This window comes from Silurus aristotelis, assembly GCF_946808225.1.
Source record: "Silurus aristotelis genome assembly, chromosome: 14".
NCBI classification, from domain to species: Eukaryota; Metazoa; Chordata; class Actinopteri; order Siluriformes; family Siluridae; genus Silurus; species Silurus aristotelis.
In genome coordinates this window covers 29,540,334-29,562,527 of record NC_139587.1, presented here as the reverse complement: position 1 = coordinate 29,562,527, position 22,194 = coordinate 29,540,334, and the positions used below count along the sequence as shown (strand labels likewise).

Here is a 22,194-nt window from a genome sequence, read left to right as displayed (position 1 = left end):
AAACACACCCACGTAACAAACACACCCACGTAACAAACACACCCACGTAACGTACACACCCTCGTAACGTACACACCCTCGTAACAAACACACCCTCGTAACAAACACACCCTCGTAACGTACACACCCTCGTAACAGTACACACCCTCGTAACAGTACACACCCTCGTAACAATACACACCCTCGTAACAGTACACACCCTCGTAACAGTACACACCCTCGTAACAATACACACCCTCGTAACAATACACACCCTCGTAACAATACACACCCTCGTAACAATACACACCCTCGAAACATACACACCCACATGACAATACACACCCTCGTAAAAAAACACCTTCGTAACAAAACACACCCTCAAAACATACACACCCTCGTAACAAATTTAAAAATTGACAATAGTCTCCGACTCTTGCCACGATTTCTTACACAACTCGAGCATATTGTTTACAATCACTTGTCTCTCTGTGTTTCCTAGAACAAGCTCAAATTGTCCTCACAGAGAAACGGTGCAGTGGCCTTGTGGTCTACTCTGAGAGTAGATCCTGCTGAACCTTTCAACAGCGTTCAACTTGTCACTTCACTTTCATGTCTAACCTCATGAGTCCTACAATGTGTGACACAGCATGATGGTAGTTTGCTTCTTACTTGGAAAGTTTAGAATTATCTAAAGAAGAACTGGATCCACTGTTTATTAAAACAAGACCCAGTGCCTCCTCTGTTTCTCTATAGCCCCTCTTTTAGTGAGGTAATATCCTCTATACCACTCACACAGTGAGGTCATATCCTTCTTCAAAGGTCCGTAATCATCACGAGGCGGGATGTGACTGGATCTGGAGGAACCTCAGGGTGTCTCGGGATGGGGAGAGAAAGAGAAGCAGTGGAGAGGAATTAGTGTAGCTGCTGTTCATGATATTAACAGCACAAGTTGATAATGTGCATGTGATCAGATGTTCTGGAGCACAAGGTTGTGATGTGATGTGTGTGATGTGTGTTATGTGTAGGCTTTGCTAAAAAGATATGTTTTTAATCTACACTTAAACTGGGAGAGTGTATCTGAACCCCGAACACTGTCAGGAAGACTATTCCAGAGTTTAGGAGCTAAATGTGAAAATGCTCTACCGCCTTTAGTGGACTTTGCTATTCTAGGAACTACTAGAAGCCCAGAGTTTTGAGATCTCAGGGAGCGTGACGGATTGTAGCGTGTTAAAAGACTGGATAGATACATGGGAGCCAAACCATTTAGTGCTTTATAAGTGAGAAGTGGTAGTTTGTAGTCTATTCGAAACTTAACCGGAAGCCAGTGTAGGGACGATAAGATTGGGGTTATATGATCGTATTTTCTTGACCTTGTGAGAACTCTGGCTGCTGCATTCTGGACTAACTGAAGCTTGTTTATTAATATATATATATATATCTATATACCACTCTCACAGTGAGGTCATATCCTTTATACCACTCTCACAGTGAGGTCATATCCTCTATACCACTCTCACAGTGAGGTCATATCCTCTATACCACTCACACAGTGAGGTCATATCCTCTATACCACTCACACAGTGAGGTCATATCCTTTATACCACTCACAGTGAGGTCATATCCTCTATACCACTCACACAGTGAGGTCATATCCTCTATACCACTCACACAGTGAGGTCATATCCTCTATACCACTCACACAGTGAGGTCATATCCTCTATACCACTCACACAGTGAGGTCATATCCTCTATACCACTCACACAGTGAGGTCATATCCTCTATACCACTCACACAGTGAGGTCATATCCTCTATACCACTCACACAGTGAGGTCATATCCTCTATACCACTCACACAGTGAGGTCATATCCTCTATACCACTCTCACAGTGAGGTCATATCCTCTATACCACTCTCACAGTGAGGTCATATCCTCTATACCACTCACACAGTGAGGTCATATCCTCTATACCACTCACACAGTGAGGTCATATCCTCTATACCACTCTCACAGTGAGGTCATATCCTCTATACCACTCTCACAGTGAGGTCATATCCTCTATACCACTCTCACAGTGAGGTCATATCCTCTATACCACTCACACAGTGAGGTCATATCCTCTATACCACTCACACAGTGAGGTCATATCCTCTATACCACTCACACAGTGAGGTCATATCCTCTATACCACTCTCACAGTGAGGTCATATCCTCTATACCACTCTCACAGTGAGGTCATATCCTCTATACCACTCACACAGTGAGGTCATATCCTCTATACCACTCTCACAGTGAGGTCATATCCTCTATACCACTCTCACAGTGAGGTCATATCCTCTATACCACTCTCACAGTGAGGTCATATCCTCTATACCACTCACACAGTGAGGTCATATCCTCTATACCACTCTCACAGTGAGGTCATATCCTCTATACCACTCACACAGTGAGGTCATATCCTCTATACCACTCTCACAGTGAGGTCATATCCTCTATACCACTCTCACAGTGAGGTCATATCCTCTATACCACTCTCACAGTGAGGTCATATCCTCTATACCACTCTCACAGTGAGGTCATATCCTCTATACCACTCTCACAGTGAGGTCATTATATAATGTTTAAATTAATACATTTGTCCCTGATTAGCAAAACAGTGGTGACAATCTGAACAGTAGCGGTGGCGGTGTCACAGTTATTTATAATGATAATTTAAGCATCACACCAAAAATAATTCCGTCAATCAATAATAATAACAATAATTAAACAATAATTAATCAGTTCCATTAATTATTATTTATAGACCACAGGGCCTTATTCAGAATTAAATTTAAACCTTTAGACAAAGCATAAATTGTAGTATTTTACATATTCATTTTGATAATCAGGAAGATCCTCTGAGAAAATCGTATTCATTCTTGATTTTGGATCATGTTGGATACACTCTTGATTTAATACTAACATTTGGATCAAATCTTCCTTCTTCTTTCGACTTCTCCCATTAGGGGTCATCTCAATCTCACCTCCCTCACCTTGTCTCCAAAATGTACTACATGCACTGTCTCTCTAATAAACTCATTTCTAATCCTGTCCATCCTCAGCACTTTCAATGAACATCTCAACATCTTCAGCTCTGCTACCTCCAGCTCCACCTCCTGTCTTTTACTCAATACCACTGTCTCTAATCCATACAACATCTCAGGTCTCACCACAATCCTATAAACTTTTCCTTTCACTCTCACAGATACCCTTCTATCACAAATCACTCCTGCTATCACTCTTCTCCACCCACTCCACCCTGCCTGCACTCTTTTCTTCACTTCTCTAACACACTCTCCATTACTCTGCACTGTTGACCACAGGTACCACAAATCACAATATCATCCACTAACATCATAGTCCACAGAGACTCCTGTCTGACCTCTTCCGTCAACCTGTCCATCACCACTACAAACAGGTAAGCCCAGAATGGTTTCATGCTGAGGAAGAGCACCAACGATTTGGTGCTCTATTTGCTTTGAGAAAGTTGATGTAGAAGTATAGAGAAGGTGTTGGAGTTGTGGTATTGTATGAGGAAGTCTGGTGTGTCAGAGAAGAATGTGAGCCCTCAGATCCGATCCTTGATGCAGTCCAACCTTCACCTTAAACCAGTCTGTCGTACCTACTGCACACTTCACTGCTGTCACACTGTCCTCATACATGTCCTTCACCACCCTCACATACTTCTCTGACACACCAGACTTCCTCATACAATACCACAACTCCTCTCTCCACCCTGTCATACGCTTTCTCTAAATCCACAAACACACAATGCAGCTCCTTCTGACCTTCTCTATACTTCTCCATCAACATTCTCAAAGCAAATAATGCGTCTGTGGTGCTCTTCCTCAGCATGAATCCATACTGCTGCTCACAGATGGTCACCTCTTCTCTCAGCCTGGCTTCCACTACTCTTTCCCATAAGAGTTATATAACTTCTCCTTCAGCTCCTCATATGCCTTTTCCTTGGCTTTCACCACATCCCTCTTCACCAGCTGCCGCATCTTCATAAGCTCCTGTCTGACCTCTTCCCTGAACCTCACACTACAGTCTTCCTCCTTCAGTTTCCACCATCTTATTCTTCTTTTAGTCCTCACTCTCCTCCTCTTCTTCTTCACCTCCAAAACCATCCTACAGACCACCATCCGATGCTGTCTAGCTACACTGTCCCCCGCCAACACCTTACAGTCTCCAAACTCCTTCATGTTGCATCTCCTACATGGAACATAGTCCCCCATGTGCACCTTCCCCCACTCTTATACGTCACCCTATGATCCTCCTTCTTCTTAAAACACGTGTTCACCACTGCCATTTCCATCCAAATCTACCACCATCTGCCCTTCCACATTCCTTTTCTTAAAGCCACACCTACCATCACCTCCTCATCACCTCTGTTCCCTTCACCTACATGCCCATTAAAGTCTTCACCAATCACCAATCTTTCATTCCTAGGTTCACCTTCTACCACTTCATCTAACTCACTCCAGAATCTTTCCTTCTCCTCCATCTCACAACCCACTTGAGGAGCATAAACACTGATGACATTTATCATCATCCCTTCAACTTCCAGCTTCACGATCATCACCCGATCAGAAACTCTCTTCACCTCCACTACACTCTTACTGTACGCTTCCTTCAGAATCCACCCCTACACCATTTCTCTTCCCATCCACACCATGATAGAACAGTTTAAACACCTCCAATGTTCCTGCTCTTACTCCCTTTCCACTTAGTCTCCTGGACACACAAAATCTCTTTTCCGCCAGTTTCCACCGGTACCCTGTCGGCTAACTTTCATAACACGAAACTCCACATTTATCCGGACTTGGGACCGACACTGAGAGTCACCTGACTTGTGCAACTCTAATGGCTGGGTTGGTAAACCAGCTTCATTTAATGCTAAATATTCTTGCTTTTTTCTATGTATTAGTTAAACACATTACATGAAACTTCTGATCAGTATTAGTTTAATTTGTGATCAGCGCTTTTGATCTAATATTCAACAGTCCTATATTTATTTATTTATTTTTTTTTTTATTTAACCTTTATTTAACCAGGTTAGTCTCATTGAGATATAGAATCTCTTTTTCAAGAGAGGCCTGGCCAAAATAGCAGAACAAAATGAAATCACACAATCACAAAACAAAAACAAAAACGCAAAAGACAACTCAAGTGCATTTCAATTTAAATAAAAGTGCTATTAATTAAAACATTTGCATGTGTGGATAGACTCATGTTCTATAGATTTAACATAATGTTTAAAATTATTTAAGGAAATTAGACACTGTAGCTTTAGTGATTTCTGTAGGTCATTCTAAGTTAAGGGTGCAAAAAACATAAAAGCCTTTTTGAACAACTCTGTCCTAGCTTCAGGAACATTTAATGAGAGAATTTTCTGGGACCATAAACCATAAGTACTCTGTACAAAAGAAAGAAATTCAGATATGTAGCCTGGCAGCCTGCCTATAATACCCTTATATATAAAAATATAAAGGTGAGTAAGCCGGCGATTTGACAGAGAGGGCAAATTCACTTTGGAGTAAAGTGTACAATGATGCGTGAGAGGTCTGCAATTTGAAATAAACCTTAAAGCTCCATGAAACACAGCATCCAACATCTGAAGACACTTTAATGGGGCATTCATATACAACAGATCACCATAATCAATAATAGAGAGAAATGTGGCATCAACTAGCCTTTTTCTAGCAGAAAAAAATAAAACAAGATTTGTTCCTAAAGAAAAAAACCTAGCTTCAATTTCAACTTTTTTACTAGATTCTGTATATGAAGCTCAAAAGAAAGGTGCTCATCAATCAAAAATCCTAAATATTTATAATATAAAACTACCTCAATTGTTTTACCCTGGTCAGTAAAAATATACAGGTGTAACTCTTTTTTTTCCTTCAGTTTGAAAATACAATTACTTTGGTCTTAAGCACAAGCTTTAAATAATAAAGCTGTGCTTGCACTCTATCAAAAGCAGTTTGCAAGCATTCATACGCCTTCCTAATGGTAGCTGCACAACAATAAATGACCGTATCATCTGCATAAAAATGGAAAGATGCATGTTGAACATTTTCCCCTAGATAGTTTATATAAATAGTGAATAAAAGTGGCCCTAGAATGGAGCCTTGCGGGACCCCTTTACAGATTGATAAATATTTTGACGTTAGGCCATCAACTTGTGTAGCTTGAGTCCTATCAGCGAGGTAGTTAATAAACCAGCCCACAGAGTGTTGAGATATACCTATACTGATCAGTCTCTGCACTAATATACTATGGTCAACAGTGTCAAATGCTTTGGACAAATCAATGAACATAGACACACAGTGTTTCTTATCATCAAGTGCTTTGACTATATCATTAGTTACTTTTATAGCAGCAGTGGTAGTGCTGTGTTTTTTCCTAAAACCAGATTGATACTTAGATTTAACCCTAGATACTTAAATTAACTGAGCATTTAAATACTCTTTTACTTGTTCACTCACCAAAGATTCCAACACTTTGGCCAAAGCTGAAAGTTTGGAAATAGGTCTATAATTATTTAGCAAGGTAGGGTCACCTCCTTTCAAAAGTGGCAAAACATAAGCAGACTTCCATACCTTGGGAATTTTGTTTGTGATCAGAGAAAGATTAAAAAGATGAGTCAAAGGTTCAGCTAGGATATCTGCAGCTTATTTAAAAAAGAAAGGGTCTAAGTGATCTGGGCCCGCAGGTTTTCAAGGATTCAATTGTTTCAGAGCTTTATGAACATCAGCAACAGAGAAGGAGCTAAGACTGAAAGTTTTGTCAGCAGTAATAAAGGTGTCATTTACAGGCTCCGACACTATAGGAGCAACAGAATTAAACAAAGATCCAGATGATATGAAATGCTCATTTAAACAATTTAACATTTCTACTTTGTCAGATATAAACACAAAATTTTTAACTAAAGACACCGGAAACCCTGTTTGTTTACTCGTTGTAGATAATGACTTCATAGTTTTCCAGAATTTTTTTGGGTCATTTAGATTCTCTGTAGTTTCAGATAAATAAAATTCAGCTTTAGTTTTTCTGAAAAGTGAAGTGAATCTGTTTCGCAAACATCTGAAGACAAGCCAGTCAGCATCAGTATCCGATCACCTTGCTTTTGCCCAGGCTACATTTCTCTCGTGGAGCAATTTAGAAATCTCAGAAGAAAACCAGGGATTGTCCCGACCCTTAATTCTAAATATACGAATAGGTGCATGTCTGTTTAAAATATTAAGAAAACTGTTTTGAAAAAAAGTCAGGGCTAATTCCACATCATCAAACAAAGCAATTCTACGCCAGTCAAAATAAAACAAATCATATAAAAAACCCTGTTCAACAAACATTTTTATATTTCGCCTTTCAACAATACGAGTTGTAGACTTGGGCACCTCAGTATCTCTAACAGCAGCAATAACACAGTGATCACTCACATCATTAGAAAAAACACCTATTGCAGAATACTTAAAAGGGGCATTGATCAGGATTAAATCAATGAGTGATGATTTCTCCAGGCATTTAGGATTTGGCCGAGTAGGAGTGTTAATTAATTGAGTCAAATTTAAACTGTCACACTGCTCTTTAAAAGCATTTGATACCGGCCTTAGCCAGTCCCAGTTCAGATCACCAACAACAATAGTGTCATTACAAATAACTTGACTTAACAAATTTGATAATGTAGAAGAAGTGTCATTTGATGAAGACGGAGTTCTATAACAACCAACCAGCCTGATTTGGTGGTCAAATTGTTTACAAACCGATTTTGAGAGCACCAAACTAGAATTAAATTTGCATTTGATATAAATAGCAACACCTCCCCCTCTTTTTGGGCGATCTGAACGATACACATTATAACCATCAATGCCAATATCGTTATCAAGGACAGATTTAGTCAGCCAGGTTTCAGACAAAACAACAATGTCAGCGTCAGTTGACTTGACCCATAAATTAACCATATCTAGTTTGGACATTAAACTCCGAACATTGAAATGAATAATACCCAGGCCAGACCTTGATTTAAAATCTTCAGGTGTATCACATATATTAAGGCTATCAGGGCCCGGATTAGGCAGAACATTTCCAGAAATTAATAATAAAATAATAACAAGAAGTCTGGACTTAGCTGATTTGCAACAGAAAGTCCCAGATCTAGAATTTAATGATATAAAAAAAACAGGAAGTGAGTCTGCAGTGACAATAAACCAATCCTTTAAAATGTAGAGGCAATGAAGATGGAGTAGATTTGCAGCCTTAAAACCAAACATAAATGAGTGACTTGGCCCCTGTGATTCAAATTGGACCTTGGAAAATGTTTCAGGCCTTGAGACTACATAAGGGAACTGCATAAGAATGGACTCATTTTCTAACTGCAAATGGACAACCCCACTACTAAGGGGGATCAAAAGGATAAACAAGACTGGATAAAACTTCATTCCAATGTCCAATGGTGGAAAATGCGACTGAGACTGTAACAGATGACAGCCCAGAGATGGAGGCAGCTGAGGCTGTAGCCGGTGACAGTCTGATGGTAAAAACAGCTGAGGCTGTAGCTACTAAGGCTACAGCAGATGATAAACTGGTGGAATGAAGGGAGCTGAGACCGTAGTAGGCAGACCCCCTGAGATGACGGTAGTGAGGATGTGAAGGCCACAGCTAAAGTAGGCAAATGCCCAATAAGTGAGTTTTAGGCAGGCAGCACCTTGATAGTAGAGGCAGTAGCTGGTGGCAGCAAGCCGTGAGAACTATTCTGATCTGGCATACTGTGTGTTCAGTCTTTTTTAATTTATTAAATGTTAATTTAGTTACTAAAACAGATTCAGAAAATTTCTACATTTTGGTTGTGCTCAGGTAACAGACCTGGTCTCAGTAGGGTGGGTTAGGGTCGGGGTTAGTCACCCTGAGTGTTGACTCGGTTTAGCCTGTTTGTCTGCTCCCGGGCCTTGGTTTTAGATTGTCACCAGTTAACTAATCCTGTTCTGAGACTATGTGCTATACTGCAAGAAATGAAAGTGGCATGTTTCTAAGTGGGGTACATACTATGCTGCCCAAAACAGGCCAGTCTTGACCTTAAAATTACTCCAATTATCTATAAGCCCACATGGTTTTCAGAGCACCACCTGAAAAACCAGCAGTTTGGAGACCATAATCCACTCTAAGATACAGTCTATCATCATGCCGTATTAACATAGAGCCAGAGCATATTACAGCATCTGGATTGTTCTAGCCCAATAACTATTCTTTTTCCTAAAGCTGCTAAATCAAGTTTAAAACACTGATGCTCACCTTCAAATCTAAAAATTAACTTGCGCTCACCTACATTACATAACTGAAAGATATAGAGAATTGATGTAATTGTAAACAATAAAGGTTGAATTCTGTGTATTATGTAGACCATACAGTATTCACTGCAGTGAAAAGAGAATCCAGTATGCTATGAAATGTATGAAGTAAAACTTTCTTTTCGGCTTCTCCCGTTAGGGGTCGCCACAGCGGATCCTCCGCACGTTTGATTTGGCACATGTTTTACGCTGGATCCCCTTCCTAACGCAACCCTCCCCAATTTATCCGGGCTTGGGACCGGCACTAAGAGTGGCTGGGGATGGTTCCCTGACCGGGAATCGAACCCGGGTCGCAGCGGTGGGAGCGCTGCATCTTAACCACTAGACCACCAGGGGACCTTATGAAATGTATGAAGTGATTTTAATAAAATGCTTACATTTACAGCATTTAGCAGACACCCTTAAGCCCAGCAGTGGCAGGTTTTGAACTCAGGACCAGTGAGCAACCACTGCCCACTTTTTGCTTAAATAAAACTCATCTGAAACCGATTATGTAACTGTACGACACGCATCCGGGGATGAAATATTTTTAGTAAAGAGTTTGAAAACACACAGCAAGAAAACAAAAGCAGACACGGCCTTGTGCATAGAGGGTTCTCCCACTGGGAATAGAGTGTCACTTCATCCCTAACAGGAAGACAGAGCAAAGTTCACTTCTCCTAGGATATATAAGGATGTGGTAAAAAAAATCCCCAACCCCCCCCAACCCTAAACACCCCCCCCCCCACACACACACACACACACACTTCCTCATTGAGATGGACTGAGACATTATGCTGATTTAACTCTTAATATTTACACAGTGTTCTGTCATGTCCAGAGAACTGTACTGAAGTTCAGATTTAAATTCATACACTGTTTTTCTTTCTTCATTTTTTCTGACTTTTCTAAGACTACAGCTTTTATACAAAGCTTTAAACACACACACACACACACACACACACACACACACACACACACACACACACACACACACACACACACACACACACACAAACACAAAGTGTACCAGTATGATCCCCCACACCTACTTAGATCAAAAGGTGCAGGATATTTGTTGGTACCTTAAATAATGAAGACTCCAGCAGTTCAGTGGAGCTTCATCTTTCTAAATAAACCGGGATTTGCATCAGTGGATGCGTTTGTATTACAATCATAGTGTAATCAAGTAGTGCATTTTTTTTCTATGCATGTTGTTTGTGTGTACTGCTTACACAAATTTAGCAAATACAATTGTTATACGTTTTTCACTGAATAACAGTGATCTGAAATTGCTGCTTGAGGCTTTGACCTTTAGAATGATGTATAGTTAGTCATGGTTACTCTTTTATTTAATCTATTGCTTAAATAAAATATTACATCAACACCTGAGAACACTGGGATATCAGCCGCACTGGTGTGACGCTGGAGGCTAAGAGGTTAATTATAAATGAACAAGTAAATATTATAAAATTAGATTAAAAGTGTAACATAGAAGCTCAACACCCTCTGTCCCCATATTTGGATGGTGCATCCGCATCTTTATTCTAGTGGAGACTCGGAAAGTTCATGTGTCTACTGCAATGCTATTGAGCTTATATTATTGTATCACCAAAAAAATACTGATAAAGTTAAACTAAGTGTGGTTGACCAGCTCTTTCCCCTGAGAATGGAAGGTCCTCCAGTGGGTGGTGAACTCGACCCTACTGATCACCTTGGAGATAAATACTCTCTGACTGATACTATCAGTTTGTTGATGTAAATGGTGAGTTCTCCATACTCTCTGAGGTAAAGTTTGGTGTTCTGCATGGATTTGTCTTAGGCCCACTGCTTTTCTCTTTATATCTGCTGCCTCTTGGTGAAATTCTACATTAACATGGTATTGGCTTCCATTGCTATGCTGATGATACACAGCTGTATATTTCAGCAAATCCAGATTAAGGAGATCATCTTAACAATGTTAAGGAGTGTGTAAAGGACATTAGACAGTGGATGCTTGATGACTTCCTTCTGCTCAACTCAGATAAGACGGAAGTACTTTTACTAGGACCACATGCAGCTAGAAGTAAACTTTCCAATTCTGTAGCATCTCTGGATGGTGTTTCTGTTTCAGTGTGTACGGCTGTCTAAGACCTCGGTGTGATTATTGACTCGAGTCTTTCCTTTGAGGCTCACGTGAATAATATTACCAGGATCTCCTTCTTTCACCTTAGAAATATTGCTAAAATTAGAAATATGATGTCGTTTCAGGATGCAGAAAAACTAGTTGATGCTTTTGTAACATCTAGATTAGACTACTGTAACGCTTTACTGTCTGGGTGTTGGAGTAAGTGCAGAAATAAGCTTCAGTTAGTTCAGAATGCAGCAGCAAGAGTCCTCACTAGATCTAGAAAATATGATCACATCAGCCCTGTTTTAATCATCTACACTGCTCCCAATTACATCTCACACTGATTATAAAATACTACTACTGACGTATAAAGCACTTAACGCTCTCACGCTGCAGTATCTAAATGAACTTCTGTACCAGTATGATCTTCCATGCCTACTTAGATCAAAAGGTGCAGGCTATTTGTTGGTACCTCAAATAATGAAGACTCCAGCAGGGGGCAGATGTTTCTCTTATAAAACCCACAGTTATGGAACAACCTTCCAATCAGGGTTCGGGACTCAGACACAGTCTCAGTGTTCAAGTCGAGGCTGAACACATTTATTTAGTGGAGTCTTTAGTCAGTAGGTGTTTGTGAGGTAAAGGAGCAGATCTGGAGGGATCATGGATATAGAGTGTTTGGTGAACTGGGATATTTGAATGCTGTCGTCTCCTCACTCTCACACGCTCACTCAGGTTTGTTGATGGTGGTGTGGTGGGTCGTCTCTTATCCCAGAGATCCTCATGTCTTTGTTTCCTTCTGCTTCTCCCTTTTAGTTCTGCTGCCAGAGTGAATCTTACCAGAGTCTCAACTGCACAGTGACATTAACTTTCATACAACAATAAGGAGACTTAATAATCCATATCCTTCTCTTCCTTTCCAGTCCCAGCATCTCTCTAGTGTTTGAAGATAAACTATGGTTTGCCTAGTCATGTAAGCTCGCAATAACTTTATTTTCTCGTCAAACTTTAATAGACATCAATCTACACTAATGGTGTTTCGTCTGAGGATTTAAATAGACGAATCATAACTGTCAAGCACCTCTCCAAAGATTTGACTGTGAGATTGGCTTCTCCTATCAAACCATAGAATTTTTGTATATTGCACTGCATAATATAAATGCACTGTACAAACATCGTAGTGGACATTGTGAATTCAGGCTTTGGACTCAAGTTCATCAGCAAGTCTAACAGAAAGGGACTGTTGCCAGCATCGTGAGCATAAAAAAATGTCACGGTAAGAAAGGTGGTCTGTATGCTAAGCTTCACAACCAATGCTATTGAACTAAAGAGGTGCAACATCTTCAGAGCAGAGGTAATCACTATGGACTCTAGTAAAAGCAAAGGGTTTGCAAAAACAACCAGTGGTGCTCTGGTGTTATTATTAAATTCCACTGTTGTGCTGATGTTGAATTCCTCTTTATAAAGTGCAGCTCTTTTGATCTTTCTCATCAATACTCATGCATTATATTCATGGCAGTGTATGTACCCCGGATGCTAACGCTAAGCTAGCAATAAATGAACTTGTTTAGACTATTAATTAACTATTTTTAATTTCAATTAAATTAGTTTTTTTATTTGTATTGCGCTTTTAATAATGAACATTGTCTCACAGCAGCTTCACACAGATAATGTGTTGATAAAAAATTAATAAGTTCTTTATAAGTGTAAGTTTGTCCCTGATAAACAAGCCGCTGGCGACTGTGGTGAAGGAAAAACTCCCCGAGATGCAGAAGGAAGAAGCTTTGAGAGGAACCATACTCATAAGGGAACCTCATCCTCATCTGGGTGCCACCGAATGTGAATTATTACAGATAAAGATGTTGAGGTGCAGTGATGGAACAAGGAATCTGTAAGTAGCTTCTGTCATTTCTGTATTTTTGATCCCACAAATTTGAGGACAGTAAACTCTATCAAAATGTCTCTTTCCCCACAAGAGAAGATAACAGCCTTGATCATGTTTACCAGAAAAATTACTGAGGCCTACAAAGCTATTTCCCTCTCCTACGTTACACAATAGATCATATATCTCTGTTCCTACTTTCCCAATGCACCACCATCATCAAATGTATCATAATGGAACATATACAAACAAAGTTTTAAAAAAGGGATTAAAGCTGCAGCCTTTAAACTTCAGATAGAGAACAACGTCCATAAGTACAACCCTTGATGTATGTGGGCAGAAATCCATCCCCTGAGGAATCATAAACCAGTATTCCCTCAATCAGTGAGAACATCCCTTCCAGACATCTGAACTCATATTATACGAGATTAAGAATCTCGAAACACAAATCCACTAAATAAAGCTAATGTCCAACCTGATGTTCAGCCACTCATAATTTCCACCCGGTGTGTTGCCATAAGTAGGGTAGATGCATATAAGGCCCTGGGGGCATTCCAGGCAGAGTGCTCAAGGCCTGTGCAGAGTTGTTGTTTGAGATCTTCACCAACATTTTCATATTGTCTTTTGCCCAGGCAGTGGTTCCCACCTTCATTTTGCATACTGGTGTTCCACAGGGCTGTGTACTGAGCCCAATCCTCTACTCTGTCTTTACTCATGATTGCATCTATTTCCATAATCATGTCTGCAGATGATACTAACCTTAGTATGCCTGATCAGTGACAATGATGAGATGGCCTACAGGGATGAGTTCAGCAGCTAACAGCATGATGTTCTAATAACAATTTTAAGAGGTCCTTCAGAGAATAGTGCAAACTGTTCAAAACATCACTGGTGTCCAATTAACATCCACCAAATACTGACACTGCAAACACTGCCTACAGTGAGTGAGAAACATAATCAAAGATAGAGCTCACCCAATCATGGTCTGGTTAAAGGTCTTTGCTGTGGGTTTAAAAGGTTTTGAGAATAGTTTTGTAACACGCCAACAGATGGCAGCACACAGCTGCACACACAGTCACATGGAGCAATACATCTGTGCTATTCTGAACACGTGCATTACCATGTCGGCAATTTCATCATGGAAAGCAAGTTAAAACTAAAGGCAAACATGAAATTTAGCATAAAACTGGGCAAATCTGGGGAAATGACATTCTGCAAGTTGACATTCTGCAAGTTGACATTCTAACCCTAACCCTAACCCTAACCCTCTAACCCTAACCCTAACCCAAGTCGTTTGAGGTGTTTTGAGAGAACAATCCACAACATTGCTGCCATTGTCGGTGTGATACGGAACATTCCACACGAACCTCACGTGGGATTTGACGCTGCTGAGTTCTTTCACAGGCTGCTGACCCAGGAGCAGAAAGAAAGCCGCGTTGAAGTCTGCCATGAGCTCCGTCAGCATGCTGTGAACAAGCCGTCCTTCATGTCGAGCATCATTACTAGTGACAAAACTCAGGTGTATGGGTATGACCCTAAAACGATGCAACAGTCTTCACAGTGGAAGGTGAGACTGGTCTGCAGCTCGACCAAGTGCATGCTTATCGTCATTGTGCATTAAAAATTTGTCCCCACGAGTCACACTGTCAATATTGAGTTCAGCTGCCAGGTTTTAAGGCGTTCAAGGGTTGATACATGTGGTGAGAGCGATCTGTGGTGCGCTAGTTTTAAAACTTTTTGATACCACCTTGTAAGCGTTCACTTTCTGATATTTAAATCTACATATGGTTTAAACACAACATGGTCCTTATTAGCAGTTAGCACTGAATTGTACAAAAATCTTTATTTTGAACATAAATAAGCCGAACCTGTCTGTAAGTCGCACACTCTACACTGAAACTAATGAACTTTACACAGGTATAAATGAAAGACAGTGTCTGTTACACGGTTTGTATCTAAACAGTAGCAGACCAAGAACGTCATTGTTCACCGTCTTCCTCCTTCCTTTCACAACTATTTCTCTCGAGAGTTTATCTTTTGGCATCGTCGTGCGTTTAAAAATCACCATCGGTGAATCTTTTCTCCCGATGCCGTGCAGCTCAGAACACATTTCCTGTAGACAGTCCGAGTGAGCGGCAGGTCAAAAGTCAGAGGAACATCATCCATATTTATGAAGTGGTGCGGCCCGATTCAGTGGGAGCGCATCTGATTTAATATAAAGAGTTTTATTGGTTCACCTGAACCCGTTCCGCAATTTCATTGGTCTAATGTTATGGTGCTCAGTTTTTTGGCATGAAGTTTGTGAAACCGGGAAAAACCCCGGAAAAATCCATAAATTAGCCGCTTCATTGTTTAAGCCGCGGGATTCAACTCGTGAGAAAAAAGTAGCGGCTTATAGTCCGGAAAATACGGTAAGCTAAATCTAATCCTGTAAATGAAAATCAAATAGTAGAAGAGCAATTTTCGAGTGTCAGTGTAGAATTAGAGTAGATATTTCACTCACAATGGCATCCTGCTGCACATATCCAATGTCCTCAATGTCTTTAATGTTGATAACATCAACGTGTGTGTCTTTGCTGTGGACAGTGGCGTATCGTTCAGTCTTCATCATCACAGCCTTAGAGCTACACCTACACATTAACACACACAGACACACACATTTAAACACCTTTAAACACACTTACTGATAAACAGCTGTTTATTTCCCCAATAAATTTTTTATCATTATTACTGATATCAATACGGTTTCCCTGGTGGTCTAGTGGTTTGCTGCGGCCCAGGTTCAATCCCCGGTCAGGGAACCAACCCTAGCCATTAGGGTTGCACAAGCCAGTGCACTTTTAGTGTCGTTCCCAAGCCCGGATAAATGTGGAGGTTTTGTTATTAAGGGCATCCAGCGTAAAACATGTGCCAAATCAAATATACGGATCACGAAACAGAAATTCATAGAGGATCAGTCGAGGCCCAGGTTAACAAACGACTAACCTACTGTTGGCTGAAGGAGGAGAAGGAGAGGAAGAGGAAGATGTCTACAGAAACAGCAGGGAAAGGAGAAGTGGAGGAGAAGTGGAGGAGAAGTGGAGGTTTGGGTTGGTACTTTAAATGTTGGTACTGTGACTGGTAAAGGGAGAGAGGGAGCTGATATGATGGAGAGGAGAAAGGTAGAGATGTTGTGTGTTCAGGAGACCAAGTGGAAAGGGAGTAAGAGCAGGAACATTGGAGGTGTTTAAACTGTTCTATCATGGTGTGGATGGAAAGAGAAATGGTGTAGGGGGGATTCTGAAGGAAGCGTACAGTAAGAGTGTAGTGGAGGTGAAGAGAGTTTCTGATAGGGTGATGAACGTGAAGCTGGAAGTTGAAGGGATAATGATAAATGTCATCAGTGTTTATGCTCCGCAAGTGGGTTGTGAGATGGAGGAGAAGGAAAGATTCTGGAGTGAGTGAGATGAAGTGGTAGAAGGTGAACGTAGGAATGAAAGATTGGTGATTGGTGCAGACTTTAATGGACATGTAGGTGAAGGGAACAGAGGTGATGAGGAGGTGATGGTAGGTGTGGCTTTAAGGAGAGGAATGTGGAAGGGCAGATGGTGGAAGATTTTGCTAAAAGGATGGAAATAGCAGTGGTGAACACGTATTTTAAGAAGAAGGAGGATCATAGGGTGACGTACACTCACCTGCCACTTTATTAGGTACACCTGTCCAACTGCTCGTTAACACAAATTTCTAATCAGCCAATCACATGGCAGCAACTCAATGCATTTGGGCATGTAGACATGGTCAAGACGATCTGCTGCAGTTCAAACTGAGCGTCAGAATGGGGAATAAAGGTGATTTAAGTGACTTTGAATGTGGCATGGTTGTTGGGCTGGTCTGAGTATTTCAGAAACTGCTGATCTACTGGGAATTTCACGCACAACCATCTCTAGGGTTTACAGAGAATGGTCCAAAAAAGAGAAAATATCCAGTGAGCTGCAGTTCTGTGGGCACAAATGCCTTGTTGACGCCAGAGGTCAGAGGAGAATGGCCAGACTGGTTCGAGCTGATAGAAAGGCAACAGTAACTCAAATAACCACTCGTTACAACCGAGGTATGCAGAAGAGCATCTCTGAACGCACAACACGTCGAACCTTGAGGCGGATGGGCTACAGCAGCAGAAGACCACACCGGGTGCCACTCCTGACAGCTAAGAACAGAAAACTGAGGCTACAATTCGCACAGGCTCACCAAAATTGGACAATAGAAGATTGGAAAAATGTTGCCTGGTCCTGATGAGTCTCGATTTCTGCTGCGACATTCGGATGGTAGGGTCAGAATTTGGCGTCAACAACATGAAAGCATGGGTCCATCCTGCCTTGTATCAACGGTTCAGGCTGGTGGTGGTGGTGTAATGGTGTGGGGGATATTTTCTTGGCACACTTTGGGTTAGTACCAATTGAGCATCGTGTCTCACAGCCACAGCCTACCTGAGTATTGTTGCTGACCATGTCCATCCCTTTATGACCACAGTGTACCCATCTTCTGATGGCTACTTCCAGCAGGATAACGCACCATGTCATAAAGCGTGAATCATCTCAGACTGGTTTCTTGAACATGACAATGAGTTCACTGTACTCAAATGTCCTCCAGATCACCAGATCTCAATCCAATAGAGCACCTTTGGGATGTGGTGGAACGAGAGATTTGCAGCAAATGCGTGATGCTATCATGTCAATATGGACCAAATTCTCTGAGGAATGTTTTCAGTACCTTGTTGAATCTATGCTACGAATGATTAAGGCAGTTCTGAAGGCAAAAGGGGGTCCAACCCGGTACTAGTAAGGTGTACCTAATAAAGTGCCCGGTGAGTGTATAAGAGTGGAGGAAGGTGCACACAGGTGGATTATGTTCTATGTAGGAGATGCAACCTGAAGGAGGTTGGAGACTGTAAGGTGTTGGCAGGGGACAGTGTAGCTAGACAGCATTGGATGGTGGTCTGTAGGATTGTTTTGGAGGTGAAGAAGAAGAGGAGGAGAGTGAGGACTAAAAGAAGAATAAGATGGTGGAAACTGAAGGAGGAAGACTGTAGTGTGAGATTCAGGGAAGAGGTCAGACAGGAGCTCGGTGGTGGTGAAGAGGTGCTGGATGATTGGGCAACTACTGCAGAAGTGATGAAGGAGAAAAGGATTTGTAGCAATTGGCCAGGCAGAGTAACCGAGCTGGGAACGATGTGCTGCAAGTTAGAGCAATAAAGGATGGAGATGGAAATGTGTTGACTAATGAGGAGAGTGTGTTGAGAAGATGGAGGGAGTATTTTAAGCAGCTGATGAACGAGGAAAATGAGAGAGAGAGAGAGAGAGAGAGAGAGAGAGAGAGAGAGAGAGAGAGAGAGAGAGAGAGAGAGAGAGAGAGAGAGAGAAGGTTGGATGGTGTGGAGATGATGAAGCATGAAGCGGATAGGATTAGTAAGGAGGAAGTGAGAGCAGCGAGGATGGCTGAGGAATGGAGAAGCTGTTTGATGGTAGAGGTTTTTAAGAATAAGGGAGATGTGCAGACCTGCAGTAACTACAGGGGAATTAAGTTGAACAGGGGTTTGGGATGGGACTAAAAAGGATCTGACTGTAGTGGAAAGTTGGCTGAAAGCTGCAGGTGAAAGTTCCTTCAGTGTAAGAACTTCATCTGAGCGTCTAGATGGCCAGCATTAAATGTAGCATGTGCAGGTTCTGTGGTTGTATATGGATGATCAGGCCACACACACACACACACACACACAGAGACACACAGACACACAGACACACAGACACACAGACACACAGACACACAGACACACAGACACACAGACACACAGACACACAGACACACACAGACACACACAGACACACACAGACACACAGACACACAGACACACAGACACACAGACACACAGACACACACACACACACACACACACACACACACACACAGACACACAGACACACAGACACACAGACACACACACAGTGTGCTGTTTCACACACTGACAGTGACAGATGTTAGTTAAATAAAGGACATTTGTTGGTTTGGGAGTAAAATATGATGCAGACCGAAGTCCTGCAGTCCGATGCCTCGTTCATCACAGCAGATAGAATCAGAATGAGCAAATAAAGACCACTCGCTAAATATAGAACAGGGGTGTCAAACTCAATCACACAGGGGGCTAAAACTCAAAGCACACTTTAGGTCACAGGCCGAACAGGATAAACTGTTTATTAAATTAATTTTTTTTTTTACATAAATATGAATAAATAAACTTGAAATTAAAAAAATTGAAATATTTTGCTCTACATAAAAATATCTCCTGTGAAACACCAGACGTGTCACAGCTTCATTATGCAGCTCTTCAGAAACTCTCCCTCAGTAAATAACCGGCTGATGTTCCTCTGATTTCTTCTCTGTTTTCACACCAGCTTCACTTTGGGATTGTTCTCTGGTGAAAAACATCTGCTGAAATGTCAGATTCTTCTTTAACTCTTCTACTTTCTGTATCTTCTGCTCTGCATTCAGGTTCTTCAGCTTCTCCTGATGTTTTGTCTCGTAGTTCCGTCTCAGATTCAATTCCTTAATTACAGTCACATTCACTCCACTAATAACACACACGTGTTTACCGCCAGTGTCAGTAAACATCTACTCAGAATCCCATCGGTTTTAAAAACGCTCTGTTTCAAAGGCGTTGTTTCTCAATAACTTTAGAATAGCGTTAAATACATCAACAAAACCCTAACCGATGCAGGAATGTTTCCAAGTAGCATAGTGTTCGGCAAGGCAGCTGAAGCGCTGCATTATGGGATCTGTAGTTTGTGTTATCAGCGCTTCTATATAAAATCATCTTTTGGGCCAGATATAATTGTACATAGGGCCGATGTGACCCGCGGGAATTGAGTTTCACACATATGATATAGAAGATCCACAGAGAACACTTCTGCATTTCCCACTTACTCCAGCTGACACCTCACTGCTGAAACCTGACCCTAACCCACAGACAACACAGAGCTACCATACACACACACACACAAAACACAGAACTACACACACAACACAGAGCTACACACACACACACAACATAGAGCTACAACACACACACACACACACACACACACACACACACACACACACACACAACACAGAGCTACACACACAACACAGAACTACAACACAGACAACACAGAGCTACACACACACGCACAACACACACAACACAGAGCTACCACACACACACACACACAAAACACAGAGCTACACACACAACACAGAGCTACACACACAACACAGAGCTACACACACAACACAGAGCTACACACACAACACAGAGCTACACACACACACACACACACACAACACAGAGCTACAACACACACAACACAGAGCTACAACACACACAACACAGAGCTACAACACACACAACACACACACACACAACACAGAACTACAACACACACACACACACACACAACACAGAGCTACACACACAACACAGAGCTACACACACAACACAGAGCTACAACACACACAACACAGAGCTACAACACACACAACACAGAGCTACAACACACACACAACACAGAGCTACAACACACACACAACACAGAGCTACAACACACACAACACAGAGCTACAACACACACAACACACACACACACACAACACAGAACTACAACACACACAACACACACACACACAACACAGAACTACAACACACACAACACACACACACACAACACAGAACTACAACACACACAACACACACACACAACACAGAGCTACACACACACACACACACACAACACAGAGCTACACACACACACACACACAACACAGAGCTACACACACACACACACACACAACACAGAGCTACACACACACACACACACACACACAACACAGAGCTACACACACACACACACACACACAACACAGAGCTACACACACACACACACACACAACACAGAGCTACACACACACACACACACACACACACAACACAGAGCTACACACACACACACACAACACAGAGCTACACACACACACACACAACACAGAGCTACACACACACACACACACAACACAGAGCTACACACACACACACACACAACACAGAGCTACACACACACACACACACAACACAGAGCTACACACACACACACACAACACAGAGCTACACACACAACACACACACAACACAGAGCTACACACACACACACACACACAACACAGAGCTACACACACACACACACACACACACAACACAGAGCTACACACACACACACACACACACAACACAGAGCTACACACACACACACACACACAACACAGAGCTACACACACACACACACACACACACACAACACAGAGCTACACACACACACACACAACACAGAGCTACACACACACACACACACAACACAGAGCTACACACACACACACACACAACACAGAGCTACACACACACACACACACAACACAGAGCTACACACACACACACACACAACACAGAGCTACACACACACACACACAACACAGAGCTACACACACAACACACACACACACCACAGAGCTACACACACACACACACACAACACAGAGCTACACACACACAACACAGAGCTACACACACACACACTCACACACACACACACACAACACAGAGCTACACACACACAACACAGAGCTACACACACACAACACAGAGCTACACACAACACAGAGCTACACAGAGCTACACACACACACACACACACACACACAACACAGAGCTACACACACACACACACACACACACAACACAGAGCTACACACACACACAACACAGAGCTACACACACACACAACACAGAGCTACACACA

At 41.8% G+C, this 22,194-nt stretch overlaps 1 protein-coding gene across 4 annotated transcripts in view; it reads right to left on the bottom strand.

The window, feature by feature from the left end:
• ano1b (anoctamin 1, calcium activated chloride channel b) overlaps positions 1–22,194 on the bottom strand; it is a 63,119-nt gene that overhangs the window by 35,653 nt on the left and 5,272 nt on the right. For all 4 annotated transcript variants that reach the window (XM_083561318.1, XM_083561320.1, XM_083561319.1 and 1 more), the window contains exon 2: positions 15,843–15,969. In XM_083561318.1, the coding sequence (XP_083417444.1) occupies positions 15,843–15,950 (108 nt within the window). In that variant the 5' untranslated portion in view covers positions 15,951–15,969. The remainder of the gene's footprint in view (positions 1–15,842; positions 15,970–22,194) is intronic.